Source organism: Pongo abelii, chromosome X (assembly GCF_028885655.2).
Source record: "Pongo abelii isolate AG06213 chromosome X, NHGRI_mPonAbe1-v2.0_pri, whole genome shotgun sequence".
NCBI classification, from domain to species: domain Eukaryota; kingdom Metazoa; phylum Chordata; class Mammalia; order Primates; family Hominidae; genus Pongo; species Pongo abelii.
In genome coordinates this window covers 107,117,522-107,138,575 of record NC_072008.2, presented here as the reverse complement: position 1 = coordinate 107,138,575, position 21,054 = coordinate 107,117,522, and the positions used below count along the sequence as shown (strand labels likewise).

General features: G+C 43.3%; 3 protein-coding genes across 4 annotated transcripts in view; 2 read left to right on the top strand and 1 right to left on the bottom strand.

The window, feature by feature from the left end:
• Positions 1-88: 88 nt before the first annotated feature.
• Positions 89-11,306, top strand: GLA (galactosidase alpha). Its single transcript, XM_002831896.6, has 7 exons — positions 89-390; positions 5,098-5,272; positions 7,300-7,477; positions 8,350-8,441; positions 10,165-10,326; positions 10,544-10,741; positions 11,010-11,306. Exons 1-7 carry the CDS (start codon positions 197-199, stop codon positions 11,298-11,300), a joined length of 1,290 nt encoding a protein of 429 aa, XP_002831942.2. The 5' UTR covers positions 89-196; the 3' UTR covers positions 11,301-11,306.
• Positions 11,307-13,322: 2,016 nt separating this feature from the next.
• On the bottom strand, positions 13,323-18,222 carry RPL36A (ribosomal protein L36a). 2 transcript variants are annotated; one of them, XM_024240843.3, is made up of 5 exons: positions 18,091-18,222; positions 17,574-17,679; positions 17,316-17,383; positions 13,664-13,786; positions 13,323-13,395 (listed from the first exon to the last, which is right to left on the bottom strand). In XM_024240843.3, the coding sequence occupies exons 1-5, from the start codon at positions 18,199-18,201 to the stop codon at positions 13,375-13,377; spliced, it is 429 nt and encodes a 142-aa protein (XP_024096611.1). In that variant the 5' UTR covers positions 18,202-18,222; the 3' UTR covers positions 13,323-13,374. The 2 variants fall into 2 exon arrangements, with proteins under 2 accessions (XP_024096611.1, XP_054400825.1); XM_054544850.2 differs by lacking the exons at positions 13,323-13,395; positions 13,664-13,786 and adding an exon at positions 17,036-17,114.
• Positions 18,223-18,588: 366 nt separating this feature from the next.
• Positions 18,589-21,054, top strand: part of BTK (Bruton tyrosine kinase) — a 42,033-nt gene continuing 39,567 nt past the window's right edge. Inside the window, exon 1 of the mRNA XM_009235055.3 lies at positions 18,589-18,660. Within this exon, the coding sequence (XP_009233330.1) occupies positions 18,589-18,660 (72 nt within the window). The remainder of the gene's footprint in view (positions 18,661-21,054) is intronic.

The following is a 21,054-nucleotide window of genomic DNA, read 5'->3' as shown; positions in this document are numbered from 1 at the left end:
AAAGGAAGAGGGTGATTGGTTAGCGGAACGTCTTACGTGACTGATTATTGGTCTACCTCTGGGGATAACCGTCCCAGTTGCCAGAGAAACAATAACGTCATTATTTAACAAGTCATCGGTGATTGGTCCGCCCCTGAGGTTAATCTTAAAAGCCCAGGTTACCCGCGGAAATCTATGCTGTCCGATCACCGTGACAATGCAGCTGAGGAACCCAGAGCTGCATCTGGGCTGCGTGCTTGCCCTTCGCTTCCTGGCCCTCGTTTCCTGGGACATCCCTAGGGCTAGAGCACTGGACAATGGATTGGCAAGGACGCCTACCATGGGCTGGCTGCACTGGGAGCGCTTCATGTGCAACCTTGACTGCCAGGAAGAGCCAGATTCCTGCATCAGGTATCAGATATTGGGTACTCCCTTCCCTTTGCTTTTCCATGTGTTTGGGTGTGTTTGGGGAACTGGAGAGTCTCAACGGGAACAGTTGAGCCCGAGGGAGAGCTCCCCCACCCGACTCTGCTGCTGCTTTTTTATCCCCAGCAAACTGTCCCGAATCAGGACTAGCCCTAAACTTTCTGTGCGTGACCTTTCCTGGGATGGGAGTCCGGCCAGCGGCCCCTGTTTCTTTCTCTCTCTCTCTCTCGTTCTCCTTCTCTTTCTCTTTCTCTTCTCTCCTCTCTCTTTCTCTCCCTGCCCGGTTCTCTTTTTTCACTGCTCCTTGCAGAGCAGGGCCACCCCATAGGCAGTGTGCCCAAAGTAGCCCTGCCCGGTTCTATTCAGACCCTTCTTGTGAACTTCTGCTCTTCCTCTGCCGGGTGCTAACCGTTAGAACATCTAGGGTGGGTAGGAGGGATGGGGAACCAAGATTCGTGCCATTTTTTCTCCTTTTGGGGTCGTGGATTTCTCCGCAGTATCTCGAGGGAGTTAGACCATAAGGTCGCTGAGGTCTCTCCCACCTCGCCCATGAGCGTGGCATCAGGCTGGAAGGTTGACATGGAGGAACTTTATACATTTACACCTTTGGGTGAGGGTTGAGGCTGGATTAGATAGGTATTGAACATATCTGACCCTCACAATCCTTATCTGTAAATTGGGATTACAACCTTTTAATTTCAGGGAGCTGACAAAAAAAATCTGAAAAATAGTTCTTATCTCACACAGGTGAGCTTTCAAGGAGATAACCTATTTAAAGTACATAGCACAGCGCTTGACCATTCAGTTGCGCTTACAGAGCAAATGTTCCCTAACCTGGAATCAATGGGAAAATGAATGTAAATCTACAAATCTGAATTAATATGTGTATTTTTCTGGAGAGAGGATATTTACCTTTCTTCAGATTCTCAAAGGGCTCTGTGATGTAAAAACGGTTAGGAATCACTGATAGACGTTGGTAAAAGGTGGCAGTCACAGTACACTTCTGTGTCCATAAGTTATTCCTATGAATATCTTTACAGATAAAGTCAGGATGTTGGTCAGACATCACAGAAGAAATTGGCCTTCTAAGTTTCATGTGACCCTGTGGTACAGTATGTGTGGCAATTTTGCCCATCACGGATTTTTTTTTTAGTGATATTTGCATCTGATTATAAAACTAATGCATGATCATTGCAAAAAATGTAGATAAAGAAGAGCAAAATGAAAATAAAGATTTCCCCCCACCGTTCCACCACCCAGAAATAATCATGGTTAAAATGTTAATATAAAAGCTTACAATTGTTTTCTATATAAATGAAAACATAGATTTCTTTATTTCATTATTTTCCATAAAAAATGGATCATGTTTATGTCATGTTTGGCTAATGGCAAGACCCTGGCACCCAGCCTGGGCTCAAATTCTGCCTCATTGTTACTTAGCCCTGTGACATTGGGTAAATTACACTTTTTTTTTTGAGACGGGGTCTCACTCTGTCGCCCAGGCTGGAGTGCAGTGGCGCGATCTCGGCTCACTGCAAGCTCCGCCTCCTGGGTTCACGCCATTCTCCTGACTCAGCCTCCCGAGTAGCTGGGACTACAGGCGCCTGCCACCACGCCTGGCTCATTTTTTTTTTTTTTTTTTTTTTTTTTTTGTATTTTTTAGTACAGACGGGGTTTAACCACGTTAGCCAGGGTGGTCTCAGTCTCCTGACCTCATGATCCGCCCGCCTCAGCCTCCCAAAGTGCTGGTGTGAGAAACCGCGCCCAACCTTACTTTTTTTTTTTTGAGAGGGGGTCTCACTCTGTCACCCAGGTTGGAGTGCAGCGGAGCGATCTCTGCTCAGTGCAAACTCCACCTCCCGGGTTTAAGCAATTCTCCTGTCTTAGTCTCCCGAGTAGCTGGGATTACAGGCACACCACCACGCCCAGCTAATTTTTGTATTTTCAGTAGAGACGGGTTTCACCATGTTGCCCAAGCTGGTCTCGAACTCCTGGCCTCAAGTGATCTGCCCGCCTTGGCCTCCCAGAGTGCTGGGATTACAGGTGTGAGCCACCGCGCTCGGCCTCTTTTTTCTTTTTTAGTGTATCATACCTTGCAAATACAGTGGTTCTTCCTGTGTGTTGGTTTTGATATTTATGTAATCAAACACATCAGTTTTTCCTTTCTGATTTCTGACTTTGGGGTCATGCTGAGAAAGTCCTTTCCTACCTGAAGATAATACAGTATATGCATTTCTTACTAGTATTTTTGTGGATTTTTTTTTTATACTTTAAGTTTTAGGGTACATGTGCACAATGTGCAGGTTAGTTACATATGTATACATGTGCCATGCTGGTGTGCTGCACCCATTAACTCGTCATTTAGCATTAGGTATATCTCCTAAACCTATCCCTCCCCACTCCCCCCACCCCACAACTGTCCCCAGAGTGTGATGTTCCCCTTCCTGTGTCCATGTGTTCTCATTGTTCAATTCCCACCTATGAGTGAGAATATGCGGTGTTTGGTTTTTTGTTTTTGCGATAGTTTACTGAGAATGATGATTTCCAATTTCATCCATGTCCCTACAAAGGACATGAACTCATCATTTTTTATGGCTGCATAGTATTCCATGGTGTATATATGCCACATTTTCTTAATCCAGTCTATCATTGTTGGACATTTGGGTTGGTTCCGAGTCTTTGCTATTGTGAATAGTGCCGCAATAAACATACGTGTGCATGTGTCTTTATAGCAGCATGATTTATAGTCCTTTGGGTATATACCCGGTAATGGGATGGCTGGGTCAAATGGTATTTCTAGTTCTAGATCCCTGAGGAATCGCCACACTGACTTCCACAAGGGTTGAACTAGTTTACAGTCCCACCAACAGTGTAAAAGTGTTCCTATTTCTCCACATCCTCTCCAGCACCTGTTGTTTCCTGACTTTTTAATGATCGCCATTCCAACTGGTGTGAGATGGTATCTCATTGTGGTTTTGATTTGCATTTCTCTGATGGCCAGTGATGGTGAGCATTTTTTCATGTGTTTTTTGGCTGCATAAATGTCTTCTTTTGAGAAGTGTCTGTTCATGTCCTTTGCCCACTTTTTGAGAGGGTTGTTTGTTTTTTTCTTGTAAATTTGAGTTCATTGTAGATTCTGGATATTAGCCCTTTGTCAGATGAGTAGGTTGCGAAAATTTTCTCCCATTTTGTAGGTTGCCTCTTCACTCTGATGGTAGTTTCTTTTGCTGTGCAGAAGCTCTTTAGTTTAATCTTTAGTCCATCTGAACTTTGTTCTTCTATAAGAAATGCCACACTTAATAAATAATAAGTCCCATGGTATCAGATGACTGGAAGGACCTCTTTCTAAACTTTGTTTAATTCCATTTATCTGTGTATTCTTATTCTAATGCTAATAGTTCCACACTAGCTTCCTTTATCTTTTTTTTTTTTTTTTGAGCTGGAGTTTCGCTCTTGTTGCCCAGGCTGGAGTGCAATGTCACGATCTCGGTTCACCGCAACCTCCGCCTCCCAGGTTCAAGCAGTTCTCCTGCCTCATCCTCGCAAGTAGCTGGAATTACAGGCATGCGCCACCGCACCCAGCTATTTTGTATTTTTAGTAGAGATGGGGTTTCTCCATGTTGGTCAGGCTGGTCTCAAACTCCCAGCCTCAGGTGATCTGCCTGCCTTGGCCTCCCAAAATGCTGTTATTACAGGCGTGAGCCACCACGCCCAGCCTTCCTTTACCTTTTAATGAATGTACATGTATGCAATCTTTTAGGTGAACTTTTTGTAATGTTGTGCCAAGTTCCTTAAAAAGCCATTTTGGAAGCTGGGCAGGTGGCCCACACCTATAATCCCAGCACTTTGGGAGTCCGAGGCAGGTGGATCACTTGAGGCCAGGAGATCAAGACTAGCCTAGCTAAAATGCAAAACCCTGTCTCTACTAAAAATACAAAAATTAGCCGGGTGCAATGGCGCATGCCTCTAATCTCAGCTACTCGAGAGGCTGAGGCAGAAGAATCGCTTGAACCGGGGAGGCAGAGGTTGCAGTGAGCCAAGATGGCGCCACTGCACTCCAGCCTGGGCGACAGAGGGAGACTTCATCTCAAAAAAAAAAAAAAAAAAAAAAAAGATAAAAAGGAAACCTAAGTACTCTTGGGCTTTGTTAAGGATTTTGTTAAATATACAAAGGATTGCAGGGAAAATTAACTTATTTTTAATATTGAGTATGCTTATCCAAGAGCAAAATAATATTTCTCCATTTATTCAAATCATTTAGGAGTATCATAGTTTTAACATATGGGCCTTGCACATATCTTAAATTTATCTCTAGGCATTTTAGGTTGTTCAGTTGTTCTTGTGAATGGGATCTTTTTCTCCAAATAGGATTATTGTTGATATCTGTTGATTATGTTAACTTTGTAGTTTCTTACTTTACTGAACTGTCTTCTTAGATCTAATAATCTTTTCAATTTCATCATATACTTCTCATTCCTATTTTGTTTGGGGTTTTTAGGGCGGGAATATTAAGGGGATAAGAGACAAAAGAAAATCTGGAAAAACAATTCATTTTACCTTACATTGCTTGTGATTACTACCACACTATTACTGGGTTGGATAAAATTGTGAAATCCCAAGGTGCCTAATAAATAGGAGGTACCTAAGTGTTCACTTAATGAATTGTAATGATTATTGGAATTTCTCTTTCAGTGAGAAGCTCTTCATGGAGATGGCAGAGCTCATGGTCTCAGAAGGCTGGAAGGATGCAGGTTATGAGTACCTCTGCATTGATGACTGTTGGATGGCTCCCCAAAGAGATTCAGAAGGCAGACTTCAGGCAGACCCTCAGCGCTTTCCTCATGGGATTCGCCAGCTAGCTAATTATGTGAGTTTATAGATAATGTTCTTGTTCATTCAGAGGACTGTAAGCACTTCTGTACAGAAGCTTGTTTAGAAACAGCCCTCATGGCCGGGCGTGGTGGCTCACGCCTGTAATCCCAACACTTTGGGAGGCCGGGGCGGGTGGATCACCTGAGGTCAAGAGTTCGAGACCAGCCTGGCCAACATGGTGAAACCCCGACTCTATTAAAAATACAAAAAATTAGCTGGGCATGGTGGTGAACGCCTGTAACCCTAGCTACTTGGGAGGCTGAGGCAGGAGAATCGCTTGAATCCAGGAGGTGGAAGTTTCAGTGAGCTGAGATCGCGCCATTGCACTCTAGCCTGGGCAACAAAAGAGAAACTCCATCTCAAAAAAAAAAAAAAAAAAAAAAGAAAAGGAAAAAAAGAAACAGCCCCTCGTGACACTTAGAAAGTAGAATAGCTGGCTGTTATCTGAACATTGAATTGTAAGGCTTATCAGGTGGACTTTGCATTCCATCAGCAGACAATTTTTTTCTTTTTTTTTTTTTTTTTTGAGACAGAGTCTCATTCTGTCTCCCAGGCTGGAGTGCAGTGGCGCGATCTCAGCTCACTGCAAGCTCCGCCTCCCGGATTCACGCCATTCTCCTGCCTCAGCCTCCCGAGTAGCTGGGACCACAGGCACCCGCCACCATGCCCAGCTAATTTTTTGTATTTTTAGTAGAGACAGGGTTTCACCATGTTAGCCAAGATAGTCTCGATCTCCTGACCTCGTGATCTGCCCGCCTCGGCCTCCCAAAGTGCTGGGATTACAGGCATGAGCCACCGCGCCCAGCCTACAAATGTTTTGTAATAGCTCTCGAGGCCCATCTTGGAGTTCTCCTTTTGCTAAAACCACTGAACTCTCTAGGAGGAAAAAGGAACTTGGTTCTTGACATATGTGTGCATGTATTTCCATATAACCTTTAGGAAGCTATTGCAATGGTACTATAAACTAGAATTTTAGAAGACAGAAGGAAAATATTCTGGAGATCATTGAAGAGAAATGGAGTCTAACACTAGTTAAAGATGATGAAGACAGATTTTTTTTTTTTTTTGACGGAGTCTCGCTCTGTCGCCCAGGCTGGAGTGCACTGGCACAATCTCAGCTCACTGCAACCCTCCACCTCTTGGGTTCAAGCGATTCTCCTGCCTCAGCCTCCCAAGTAGCTGGGACTACAGGCGTGCACCACCAAGCCCGGCTAATTTTTGTATTTTTAGTAGAGACAAGGTTTCACCATATTGGCCAGGCTGGTCTCGAACTCCTGACCTTGTAATCCGCCCACCTTGGCCTCCCAAAGTGCTGGGATTACAGGCATGAGCCACCACGCCCAGCCGATGAAGACAGATTTTATTCAGTACTACCACAGTAGAGGAAAGAGCCAAGTTCAATTCCAAATACAACAAAGACAGGTGGAGATTTATAGCCAATGAGCAGATTGAGGGGGTCAGTGGATGGAATATTTAAGAAGATATCAAGGGTAGGGAGCTTCTTGCTAAACGCAGACCATGTACGTAAACAAGAAGGGTGGGGGATGAGGGAAATTGATCAGATATCAATGGTGGCAGTATTGACTTAGCAGGATTCTTGCTAAGAGGTCTTGCTAGGACAGACACAGGAAGCCAAGGTGGAGGTCTAGTCGAAAAGAAGCCTCATCAGAGAAGTCTAACTAAAGTTTGGTCAAGGAGAGTCTTTGTCAAGGTAAATCTATCATTTCTCTCAAAAGGTAATTTTCAGGATCCCATCAGGAAGATTAGCAGGGCTGCTAGCTTTCTCCTCAGTTCTGGGCTATAGCTCACATGCCTAGTTTGAACTAGCTCAGCAGAACTGGGGGATTTATTCTTTGTCTTCCAACAAACTCATCTGGATGATTTTGGGGGTTTGTGGGAAAAAGCCCCCAATACCTGGTGAAGTAACCTTGTCTCTTCCCCCAGCCTGGAATGGTTCTCTCTTTCTGCTACCTCACGATTATGCTTCTACAATGGTGACTCTTTTCCTCCCTCTCATTTCAGGTTCACAACAAAGGACTGAAGCTAGGGATTTATGCAGATGTTGGAAATAAAACCTGCGCAGGCTTCCCTGGGAGTTTTGGATACTACGACATTGATGCCCAGACCTTTGCTGACTGGGGAGTAGATCTGCTAAAATTTGATGGTTGTTACTGTGACAGTTTGGAAAATTTGGCAGATGGTATGTTTCATTCCAGAGATTAGCCACAAAGGAAAGAATTTTGAGGCCATGGTAGCTGAGCCAAAGAACCAATCTTCAGAATTTTAAATACCCTGTCACAATACTGGAAATAATTATTCTCCATGTGCCAGAGCTCCCATCTCTTCTCTTTCAGTTCATTAATTAATTAATTCATTCATGTAAAATCCATGCATACCTAACCATAGCTAATATTGTGCACTTATAATTCAAGAGGGCTCTAAGAGTTAATTAGTAATTGTAACTCTCTATAACATCATTTAGGGGAGTCCAGGTTGTCAATCGGTCACAGAGAAAGAAGCATCTTCATTCCTGCCTTTCCTCAATATACACACCATCTCTGCACTACTTCCTCAGAACAATCCCAGCAGTCTGGGAGGTACTTTACACAATCTAAGCACAGAGCAACTGCCTGTCCCTGCTGCTAGTTTAAACGTGAACCTTCCAGGTAGCCTCTTCTTAAAATAGACAGCCCCAGCTGGGCATGATGGCTCATGCCTGTAATCCTAGCACTTTGGGAGGCTGAGGTGGGTGGATCACTTGAGGTCGGGAGTTCGAGACCACCCTGGCCAACATGGTGAAACCCCATCTCTACTAAAAATACAAAAATTAGCTGAGTTTGGTGGCACATGCCTGTAATCCCAGCTACTTGGGAAGCTGAGACAGAAGAGTCACTTGAACCTGGGAAACGGAGGTTGCAGTGAGCCAAGATTGCACCACTGCACTCCAGCCTGGATGACAGAGTGAACTCCATCTCAAAAAATTAAAATAAAATAAAATAAAATAACTATATATATAGCCCCAGCTGGAAATTCATTTCTTTCCCTTATTTTACCCATTGTTTTCTCATACAGGTTATAAGCACATGTCCTTGGCCCTGAATAGGACTGGCAGAAGCATTGTGTACTCCTGTGAGTGGCCTCTTTATATGTGGCCCTTTCAAAAGGTGAGATAGTGAGCCCAGAATCCAATAGAACCGTACTGATAGATAGAACTTGACAACAAAGGAAACCAAGGTCTCCTTCAAAGTCCAACGTTACTTAATATCATCCTACCATCTCTCCCAGGTTCCAACCACTTCTCACCATCCCCACTGCTGTAATTATAGCCTAAGCTAGCATCACCTGGAAAGTCATCCTTGTGTCTTCCCCTTTATTTCACCATTCATGTCCTGTCTATCAACAGTCCTTCCACCAGTATCTCTAAAATATCTCCTGAATCAACCCACTTCCTTCCATCTTCACTACGTGCACCCTGGCCTTCCAAGCTACTATCGGCTCTCACCCAGACTGCTGTGATCGCCTGATCTCTCTGCTTCCACTCTGTCTCAACCCCCATCTATTTTCCAAGCAGCACTAAAGTTATCTTATTAAAATGTAAATATCAGTTTTTTTTAAAAAGAAAAAACCCTGAGACTTAGCAGAGTTATAAAAAATATAAATGGCATCATCAGTTCCCTGCTTAAAACCCTTAACTCGCTTCCAATTGCACTTGGAATGAAACCAAACTGCACTGATCCAGCCCTTGCCTGCCTCCCCAAAGTCCAAGGGGTCATGGCTCTTTCCCTGGCTACACTGGTTTTCTTTCTGTCCCTCAACACTGCAAGCCTATTGCTGCCCCAGGGCGTTTACACTTGCTTTTTTTCTGCCTAGAACAGTTCTTCCCCAAAGATTTTTAAAGGGCCGGGCTCCTTAACATTGAAGTCTCAGACCAAACGCCACATAGGCAGACAGTTCTTCTCTAACTACTTTAAAATAGCCCTCTGTCCATTCATTCTTCATCACATTAACCTGTTTAATTTCCTTCTCAGAGCTCCACACTATTTGGAAGTATTTGTTGACTTGTTACCATGTCTCCCCACTACAGTGTAAGTTTCATGAGGGCAGGGACCTTGTCTGACTTTGACTGTATCCCTAGCATATGGTTAAGTGTTGAATAGTTATTTATGGAATGAATCCCTATTATTCCCTCATTATCTCTGCAAAATAGTCTTTTTTCTCAACATCTTAAACCTGATATCCCACCTGCCTATCTACAAACTTTTTTTTTGCGACAGAGTCTCACTGTCACCCAGGCTAGAGTGCAGTGGCGCCATCTCGGCTCACTGCAACCTCTGCCTCCCGGGTTCAAGCGATTCTCTTGCTTCAGCCTCCCAGTAGCTGGGATTATAGGCGTGCACTACCGCATCTGGCTAATTTTTGTATTTTTAGTAGAGATGGTTTCACCTTGTTGGCCAGGCTTGCCTCGAACTCCTGACCTCAGATGATCCGCCTGCCTCAGCCTCCCAAAGTGCTGGGATTACAGGCATGAGCCACCGCGCCCGGCCTCTACAAACTTTTTATTCCATTAACAAACTATATGCCTAGGATTTAAGTTTTCTTAATGCTTGATGGAGTCCTATGTAATTTTGTAGCTTTTAATTTTACTAAGATCATTTTAGTTCTGATTATAGAAGTAAATTAACTTTAAGAGATTTCAAGTTATATGGCCTACTTCTGAAGCAAACTTCTTACAGTGAAAATTCATTATAAGGGTTTAGACCTCCTTATGGAGACCTTCAATCTGTAAACTCAAGAGAAGGCTACAAGTGCCTCCTTTAAACTTAACTGTTTTCATCTCACAAGGATGTTAGTAGAAAGTAAACAGAAGAGTCATATCTGTTTTCACAGCCCAATTATACAGAAATCCGACAGTACTGCAATCACTGGCGAAATTTTGCTGACATTGATGATTCCTGGAAAAGTATAAAGAGTATCTTGGACTGGACATCTTTTAACCAGGAGAGAATTGTTGATGTTGCTGGACCAGGGGGTTGGAATGACCCAGATATGGTAAAAACTTGAGCCCTCCTTGTTCAAGACCCTGCAGTAGGCTTGTTTCCTATTTTGACATTCAAGGTAAATACAGGTAAAGTTGCTGGGAGGAGGCTTTATGTGAGAGTACTTAGAGCAGGATGCTATGGAAAGTGGTTTCTCCATATGGGTCATCTAGGTAACTTTAAGAATGTTTCCTCCTCTCTTGTTTGAATTATTTCATTCTTTGTCTCAGTTAGTGATTGGCAACTTTGGCCTCAGCTGGAATCAGCAAGTAACTCAGATGGCCCTCTGGGCTATCATGGCCGCTCCTTTATTCATGTCTAATGACCTCCGACACATCAGCCCTCAAGCCAAAGCTCTCCTTCAGGATAAGGACGTAATTGCCATCAATCAGGACCCCTTGGGCAAGCAAGGGTACCAGCTTAGACAGGTAAATAAGTATATATTTTAAGATGGCTTTATATACCCAATACCAACTTTGTCTTGGGCCTAAATCTATTTTTTTCCCTTGCTCTTGATGTTACTATCAGTAATAAAGCTTCTTGCTAGAACCATTACTTTATTTCCAAAATAATGCTACAGGATCATTTTAATTTTTCCTACGAGTGCTTGATAGTTCTGACATTAAGAATGAATGCCAAACTAACAGGGCCACTTATCACTAGTTGCTAAGCAATCACACTTTCTTGGTTTTTCAGGGAGACAACTTTGAAGTGTGGCAACGACCTCTCTCAGACTTAGCCTGGGCTGTAGCTATGATAAACCGGCAGGAGATTGGTGGACCTCGCTCTTATACCATCGCAGTTGCTTCCCTGGGTAAAGGAGTGGCCTGTAATCCTGCCTGCTTCATCACACAGCTCCTCCCTGTGAAAAGGAAGCTAGGGTTCTATGAATGGACTTCAAGGTTAAGAAGTCACATAAATCCCACAGGCACTGTTTTGCTTCGGCTAGAAAATACAATGCAGATGTCATTAAAAGACTTACTTTAAAATGTTTATTTTGTTGCCAACTACTACTTCCTGTCCACCTCTTTCTCCATTCACTTTAAAAGCTCAAGGCTAGGTGGCTCATGCCTGTAATCCCAGCACTTTGGGAGGCTGAGGCGGGCAGATCACCTGAGGCCAGGACTTTGAGACCAGCCTGGACAACATGGTGAAACCCCATTTGTAATAAAAATATAAAAATTAGCCAGGTGTGGTGGCGCACGCCTGTGGTCCCAGCTACCCTGGGGGGCTGAGGCATAAGAATCGCTTAAACCCGGGAGGTGGAGGTTGCATTGAGCCGAGATCATGCCACCTCACTCCAGCCTGGGCAACAGAGCAAGACTCCATCTCAAAAATAAAAAATAAAAAAAAAAAGCCAGGCACAGTGGCTCATGCCTGGAATCCCAGCACTTTTGTAAGCTGAGGCAGGCAGATCACTTGAGGTCAGGATTTCGAGACCAGCCTGGCTAACATAGTGAAGCCCTGTCTCTACTAAAAATACAAAAATTAGCCAGGTATGGTGGTGAGCTTCTGTAGTCCCAGCTACTCAGGAGGCTGAGGCAGGAGAATCACTTGAACCCAGGAAGTGAGGGGTGCAGTAAGCCAAGATCACGCCACTGCATTCCAGCCTGGGCAACAGAGCAAGACTCCATCTCAAAAAAAAAAAAGTTCTATTTCCTTGAATAAAATTTTCCAAAGTTTAAACTTTAGGAATAAAACTATTAAACCCGTATTTACTCATCCAGATACCCACCCCCCTTGTTGAGATTCTCTCCCAATTATCAAAATGTGCAGCATATTTAACTACCAAGAACTAAACATTAAGACTGAAATGTATTAAGAAGGATGTATAGGCCGGGCACGGTGTCTCACGCCTGTAATACCAACACTTTGGGAGGCCAAGTCGGGAGGGTCAGGAGACCCAAGACCATCCTGGCCAACATGGTGAAACCCCCTCTACTAAAAATACAAAAATTAGCCAGGCGTGGTGGCAGGCACCTGTAATCCCTGCTACTCCAGAGGCTGAGGCAGGACAATCACTTGACCCTGGGAGGCAGAGGTTGCAGTGAGCTGAGGTTGCACCAATTGCACTCCAGCCTCGGTAATGAGCAACACTCCATCTCAAAAAAAGAAAAAAAAAAAAGATGTATAATTTGGAACTGTTAGGAGGCATTTTAAAGAATGGATATTTTGTCTCTTAAGATTCTTCCACCGGGGAGTTTGGCCAGACCTGGTGGCTCACACCTGTAATCCCAACATCTTGGGATGCTGAGATGGGAGTTTCACTGAAGGCCAGGAGTTCCAGACCAGCTGAGTAACAAAGAGAGACCCCCAACACAAAAACTAAAATTAGCCAGGTGTGGTTAACAGGCACCTATAGTCCCAGCTACTCAGGAGGCTGAGGCAGGTGGACCACTTGAGCCTGCAAGCTCAAAGCTGTAGCAAGCTATGATCCATACCACTGGCACTTACGAGAGGGAGACCCTGTCTCAAAAAAAAACAAAAAAACAAAAAAACTCCACTGAGGGGTTTCATACACCAGAAAACCTATTCTTTGTAGTTATTTTGGTATGATAAATATATCTACTTTAAAATGTGAGGGGGAATGTCAAAATGTTTAAAAGAGTATAAGACCAAGTCCATAGACAATGTTATATATGTTACAGTGTACTGTGTCTGGAGAACAATGCCAAAATTCTTTATTAAATTAACTGTTATAACAAAGATCTGACACTTAACTCTTAGCAAAAACATCTCATATTCACTATGAATGTGTTACTGACTTCTCCCTATTAGCCTGAAATGTGTCTACTCACATGATAACCATTGCATAACGGCAAACTGCATCTCATAAGGCCCCTAGTGATTGAAGTGCCAAATTAGAAAATTGCAACATATGATGTGAACTCAACCAGTCAGCTTCAATCCAAAACAAGTAGTACCAGTAAGAAGCATAAATTTCCCCACAGGCGGAATTGTATTGATGGCTCTAGCTTATTCCCTCCCAAAAGATGAACGGCAAACAAATGAAGTGAACATAAACTCAAGATTTTATTGTCGTCATAATAAAAGATGACACTTAGAACTGGATCACTTGGCCCTGTAAGAGAACAGAAAAAAGTTGTTTCGTATTTTGCCATGAACTACTGCCCCATTAAGAACATTATCTGTTCCTAAAATGCTCACCATGCTGTTAAGCTGCCTCATGCTTCCTTTCCTCCTTGTAGCAAAAGAACTCACATACCTTTAGCTATAGATCTAGTATTTTTAGGATTACCCCTGAGCTCTATGCCACAATGAATAAATGTTCACCTTTTCAAATAATAAAGCTATGAAAAAGATTGCACCTTCCACCCATAATTATATACCTTTCTCTTCTTATCTCCTCCCAGTTCAAAATGCTTGCATCTTTTAATAGCCAGCATTCTCTTAGATCTGCAGTTGGGCTCAACGCACTCAAGCCTTAGCACAATCTTCTTTGTAGTTTTAGCCTGAAAAAAAATTAAATTAAAGCCTTAATAAATAACTACAGAAGATCACGTTCTTCAAAAATGACTACTTTAAGTACTATTTAAAGCAAAGCATTGCAAATGAATAAATAGTGGGGCAACTATTCTTTTGCAATGCTTTGCTTTAAATAGTACTCAGTATACTCTTAAGCCATAGGGAGAAAATAATCTAAAAATCAGTGAATTTAAGAGAAAATGTGTAGAACTTGTGGACTAAAAAAAATAAAGAGAAGGCTGGGCACAGTGGCTCATGCCTGTAATCCCAGCACTTTGGGAGGCCGAGGCAGGCAGATCATGAGGTCAGGAGTTCGAGACCAGACTGACCAACATGGTGAAACCCCATCTCTACTAAAAATACAAAAAAATCAGCCGGGCGTGGTGGCACGTGTCTATAATCCCAGCTACTTAGGAGGCTGAAGCAGAAGAATCACTTGAACCTGGGAGGTGGGCAGAAGTTGCAGTGAGCAGAGATCGCACCACTGCACTCCAGCCAGGGCGACAGAGCGAGACTCCATCTCAAAAAAATAATAATAAATATATATATATATAAAAAATATCTATTATACATAAAAATATATATAAAGAGAATAAAAATATATATATAAAGAGAAAATGTGGTAATAGCAAAGATGGCATGTCATCCAGTTGTCATCAAGTTTGAATCCAAACCCCATTCAGATCAAACATCCTAGAGCTTCCTATCAAATGGGCAACTCATCTTGCCACCCTGAACTTGGTGGCCATTCAGGAGCTCTGCATAGTTCTTTAATCCAAACAGTTTGTGAGGCTGAGGCAGGATCACTCGAGCCCAGGAGTTTGAGACCAGCCTGGGCAACATAGTGAGAACCCCATCTCTATAAAAGATCAATAAATTCTAAGACTACCTACAATTATGTCTAGAATTTATGTCCATTCAACTGAATTATTTAACTCAAACTACACTCCCCACTAATACTCAACTTTTTTGATTGTTCTTTTTTTTTTTTTTTTTGAGACGGAGTTTTGCTCTTGTTGCCCAGGCTGGAGTGCAATGACGTGATCTCAGCTCCTTCTCCTGGGTTCAAGCAATTCTCCTGCTTCAGCCTCCTGAGTAGGCTGAAAACAGGCGCCCACCACCATGCCCAGCTGATTTTTTCTTATTTTTACTAGAGATGGGGGTTTCATCATGTTGGACAGGCTGGTCTCGATCTCCTGACCTCAGGTGATACACCCGCCTTGGCCTCCCAAAGTGGTGGGATTACAGGTGCGAGCCACCACGCACGGCCTTGATTGCTCCTTTTACCTAAACAACAGAACTATTGTTTACAAGTTTTCTATTTACCAAAAAATTGCAAACATGCTACAGAGTTCTTATAAACCTTACAACCAGTTTCTCATCTTACATTAGTATGATTCATTAACAAACCAACACTGATGCCTTATTAACTCAAGTCCATACTTTTTTTTTTATTTCCTTATGTTTTCCTAATGTCCTTTTTCTGTTCTAGGACCCCACTCAGGACACCACCTAACATTTAGTCATCATGTCTCTAGACACCTTTGGCTGTGGCAATTTCTCAGACTTTTTTGATGACCTTGACAATTTCAGCACTACTGGTCAAGTATTTTGTAAAATGCCCCTCTTGGGATTTGTTATTTTTCTCATGATTAGATAGGGTTATGGATTTTTAGGTTTAAGTGTCATTTTCATCACACCTTATCAAGGGTATATATCAACATGACTCATGACTGTTGATGTTAACCTTGATTACCTGGCTGAGGTAGCGCTTGTTACGTTTCTCCACTGTAAAGTTTTACTGCATTTTTTCTTTGAGGTACAAACAAATCCAATTACACTCTTAAGTTATTTTAAAATATGTAACTAAGTTATTGACTTTAGTCACCCTGTCGTGCTATCAAACAGTTGGTCTAATTCATTCTTTTTTTTTTTGTACCCATTAACCATCCCCACCTCCCCCCACTACCCTTCTCAGCTTCTGGTAACCATCCTTCTACTCTCTCTCTATATGACAAGTCCACTTGTTTTGATTTTTAGATCCGACAAACGAGAACATGTGATGTTTGTCTTTGTGTGCCTATTTCACTTAACATAATGATCTCCAGTTCCACCCATGTTGTTGTAAATGACTGGATCTCATTCTTTTTATGGCTGAATAGTATCATTGCGTATAGGCACATTTTTTTTCCTTTTTTTTTTTTTTTTTGAGACGGAGTCTTGCTCTGTCGCCCAGGCTGGAGTACAGTGGCATCATCTCAGCTCACTGCAGCCTCTGCCTCCCAGGTTCCAGCGACTGTCCTGCCTCAGCCTCCTGGGTAGCTGAGATTACAGGCCCACACCACACGCCCGGCTAATTTTTGTATTTTTACTAGAGACGGGGTTTCACTATCTTGGCCAGGCTGGTCTCGAACTCCTGACCTCAGGTGATCCACCCGCCTCGGCCTTCCAAAGTGCTAGGCACGAGCCACCGTGCCTGGCCGCGTATAGGTACTTTTTTTTTATCCATTCATCCCGACAGACACCAAGGTTGCTTCTAAATCTTAGCTATTATAAACAGTGCTACAACAAACATAGGAGTGCAGATATCTCTTTGATACACCGATTTTCTTCTGGGTATATACCCAGCAGTGGGATTGTTGGAGCATATGGTAGCTCAATTTTTAAATACTCAATTTCTTAATAAGTTTGCCCCTTTAGCCAGAGTTCTGCTGCTGCTGCTGCGGCTAGTTTGCAGTTCTTAATAGGCCAAAACCTAGTTAGAACCTCTGTCTTCTAAACAAGTTATCCGAATGTGAAAAGGTATAAAAAAAAAGCATTCTTTTTGCCACCCTGAGATCAAACCACTTACTGCATCCAAATGAGCACTAAAGTCATTTCTTAATACTTTCTGGAGCTAAACTGCACCAGAAGCAAAGTGCCAAAAGAAATGCTGTGTTGGAGAGAATGCTCCATTCCAATCATCGTGCTAATTACTTTAAGAGTTAGCCAAAGCACCTAAGGTTTGAGAGTAAACAGAAACTCGCTCAGCCTGAGAATACAGAATTCAGGAGGCTAGCAGACAGGCCTAAATGGCTATTCTATAAGAGTTTTAAGACCACGAGAACAGGTAGCTGACTGCAGGTTTCTGTGATGAGAAACAACAGAACAATTCTTAGTGCAACCAACAGTCGAGGATTCAGACATGATGACAGATAAGGAACAAGGCAAATGAAAGGATTTACCAGTGTACTCACACTTCAGTTCTTAGGAAAGCAGGGCACATTCCTCGATTTTTTGCCTCTTCAGAAGGCAAAGGATAAAAAATCGTAAACACTGAAATAGTGCAGTATTGTGGACTAGTCAGACCTGAGTTGCATTCCCAGCTCCATCACCTACTAGATATATCAGTGCAGTCAACTGTGAAAACTTCGCTAAACTAACGCTATACCTGTATCATGAAGTGTGTGGACTAGAGACAAGTGCACATCCTTACAGCAATTAAGTAGGAAACGTCAAATAGTAACTACCACTCACCTTTTTCCGGAAAATCGGCTTAGTTTGCCCACCATAGCCACTCTGCTTCCTGTCATAACGCCGCTTTCCTGGGAAAACGAATTGGTATTTGTTATAAAATACTGAAGATCAGCAAGTAAGTCTTACAGGTTTTATCTTAATTTCGCAGCAGAAATATTAACGCTCAAGCCAGGCGTAGAGTGAATGAGACCTGGACTCGTATGTTATTCTACAACACAAATGTCACATTAACACCAAATTATGCGGAATCCATCTTACCCTGGGCATAGAGAGAATCCTTGCCCTTCTTGTACTGTGTCACTTTATGGGGTTGGTGCTTGCCACACTTCTTACAGAAAGTCCGGCGGGTTTTAGGGACGTTAACCTAGTAAAGAAACAGTTCAGAACGTGCAATGTTATTTGACCACAATGGCACAACGCCCTACCTTACCCAGCTAAAGCTGAGGCACTCCACGAGGACTCCTCATTACTTGCTACCTCTGACTACAGGGTGGGCCAGCCCCATGTGCTTCAAGCAGAGCTTCCTCCCTCCGTCGAGCCCCAAAGAGGGAAGAGACCTTATTAACTCCACCCCCGGCTAACTCTACCTCTTTTAACCCATCACTTCAATTCCTGGCCCCATAGCCCGGTCCCTTTAGGGTTGATCCCGGCAAGATCGGGTTGCTCTGGTATATCGAGTCCACACAGGAGCCTGGACCCATCCCGGCATAGCACGGGCGACGAAGGGGGAAAAGATTAAGCTGGATGTTACTCGGCCCCCACCAGCAAGTCCTACCATGCTTGCGTGAGCGCTATCGGCACGGAAAGAAAGAAGCCGCGCCGCAAACGGAAGTATATAGGAGGTTCCCGATCGCACTTCCTCATGGGAGTCGGTAGGAGCAATCATAGAGTATAAGGCTCAGCGCAGCGCCCTCGGGCGGCTGAGAGGACTCAGTTCGGAGCCGCGGGCGGGAGCTTAAGGAAGGACTCCGCCTAAAGGGTGGTCCACTCACCCCGACTTCCTCCCGCCCCGCAGCTTTGCAACGTTTCGTCAGTCTATCTCTTTTGGTGGACGCTGCTACGTAGTGGCGTTCAGTGAAGGGAGCAATGTTTTTCCCAGATCCTCTGGCCTCCCCGTCCCCGAGGGAAGCCAGGACTAGGGTCGAATGAAGGGGTCCTCCATCTCCACGTTCCATTCCTGTTCCACCTCAAGGTCACCGGCAACACCTTTCGCAGCAAACTGCTAATTCAATGAAGACCTGGAGGGAGCCAATTGCTCCAGTTCATCTATCACATGGCCAGTTGGTCCATTCAACAAATGGTTATTGGATGCCCATTATGTGTCAGGCACTGTTCCGGGGGAGGGGTACAGTAATCTAATAGGCTTATAAATGTACAATTATGAACTAAGTACTTTGAAGAAAAGGAACAATGATTGGCATTAAAGCAGCACCCTTCTGTTGAGGGAGTAAGTCAGCTGCTCTAGGTTCTGAAAAGTGACAATGGAATTGTTCGGCTCCTGTAATAGCAATCATCAAGCCTAGAAGTAGAAAGTACCTAGCGGCTCTTCCCTTCCTTGCAAACCTGGCAGAAGGCATATACTAGGTCTCAAGAGAGTCCAGCATAGAAAGACTTCAGGGTGCTAAACATTTTAAATAGATTGTGTCATACAATTCTCACAATAATTCTAGGAGACAGGTGGTACTATTATTCTCATTTTACAGATTAAGAAATTGAGGCCGTAGGATGTTAAACGATTTGCCCAATGTCAACGGTATTTAGTGAATCTAGGATACAAACCCAAGTAGACTGACTCTAGAGCCTGCGTTCCTTTAGCATTATAAAATATTGCTGTTGTGGCCTGGTAATTATAATAGCTAAAAAATTTATGGCGCACTTACCATATGCCAGGCATTCTCCTAACCACCTTACATACTACCCCTTTTAATCCTGACAGCAACCCCAGGAGGTATGTACCAGTATTAGTATTTAACAGGTGAGGAAACTGAGGCACAAGAGATGTTAAGTTTACTTACCTGAAGTCACACAGGTTGTTATTTTTTTGTGGAGCTGGAATTTGATCCTAGGTAGTCTAACACTATAGCCTTGCACTTAACCACTACATCATACAAAGGAAGCAGGGGCATCTGCAGTGTAGAGGATGGTGAGGAGACAGAATTGGGCTGAGACACAGGAGGAGGTGGCAGTGGAATAGGGGCTGAAGAACCATGAGAGTCTGGGGTATCTTGCTTGCACAGCCCTCCAGGAACACGCATGGGACCTGAGCTGACACTCTGATCACCCCCTTTTTTGTTGGGTGGTCTCTGGGAATGAGATAATAAACATATTACCACTATCTGCTACATTTCCTGAAAATTTCTTTGCCAAACTTCCAGTATTTTCTTTTTCTTTCCAGATTCTTAAGCAATCTCACTGGCCTTTAGGGGTTTATGTTAGTAACATGGAAATATGAAGACCGTGAACATGGCACCTCTTCATTTAATCAACCTTAGTTCTTTCTATCATACCTCGTGTTACGTGGCTTTGTGGGGGTTTTGCTTGTTTTTGTTTACTTAAAAATATTTAATTGACAAAAATTGTTTATATTCAAAGTGTACAACATGATGATTTGATATGTGTATACACTGTGTAATGATTACCACAGTCAAATTGATTAACACATCTATCATCCATCACCATCCATAGTTACCATGGGGGTGGTGAGGACACTTAAAATCTGCTCTCTTATCAAATTTTGGTAATACAGTATTATTAACTATGGTCACTATATTGCACATTAGATCCCCAGAGCTTATACATCCTATAAGTGAAAGTTTGTACACCAATGCTGACACTGAGGTGGGAGGATCACTTGAGCTGTTCTCTGTTTTGGACATGCTCCTGCTCATTAATTTCCCCTAAGACGAGGCACTCAGAACTGAATGCAGGACTCTAGGTGTGGTCTGGCTTTGCAGAGTAAGTGGCATGTTACCTTCCTCTGTCTAGATATTTTACTTCTGTAAGGAAGCCTCAATGTCACCTTGGCTTTTCTGGAAGCCATGTTAACTGATGACATGCCTTTTGATTACTATCAGCAAAAACCCCGAACCATTTTCACAAATGCTACTGCTACTCCACTTTCTCCTGGAGTCATTTGAAGTTCAAATTTGGGGCCCAATTATGAGACATCACCTTTAGCCCCGGTAAAATACACTTTGTGGAATTTGGCTTCTCACACCAGGTGATCAAGATCTTTTTGGGAACTAATTGCCCTCTTCTGTCATCCAGTCTAGCACACAGAGCCTTGCACCATTCATGGACTAACCGGGCTACTTTTTATATTTTCCTCAAAGATCATCAATAAAAATTCAGAACAGGATAGCACCAAGAATAGAACCTTATATTGCATTGGGAATCTGTTCAGGTGACACTCAGCTGTTCATTTGCACTATCTGAGTACAGTCTCTCTGTCAGTATGGATGAGTGTGCTAGGGGAGTGGTCATGGGCAGAGGGTGAAGAAGAGCCTACGTCTACTTGCTCTTTTCCTTTGTGCTCCTCTCTCTCTCTTGTTTAGCTCTCCCATTGGATGCCTATCACCTCCCAGTCCCCACCCCAAGATGGACCTTGAGAAAGGACAGGGCATGTGACAACAAGTAGCATAAGACTGAAGAAAAGAGGCTGGGCACGGTGGCTCACGCCTGTAATCCCAGCACTTTGGGAAGCCGAGGCAGGCGGATCACGAAGTCAGGAGATCGAGAC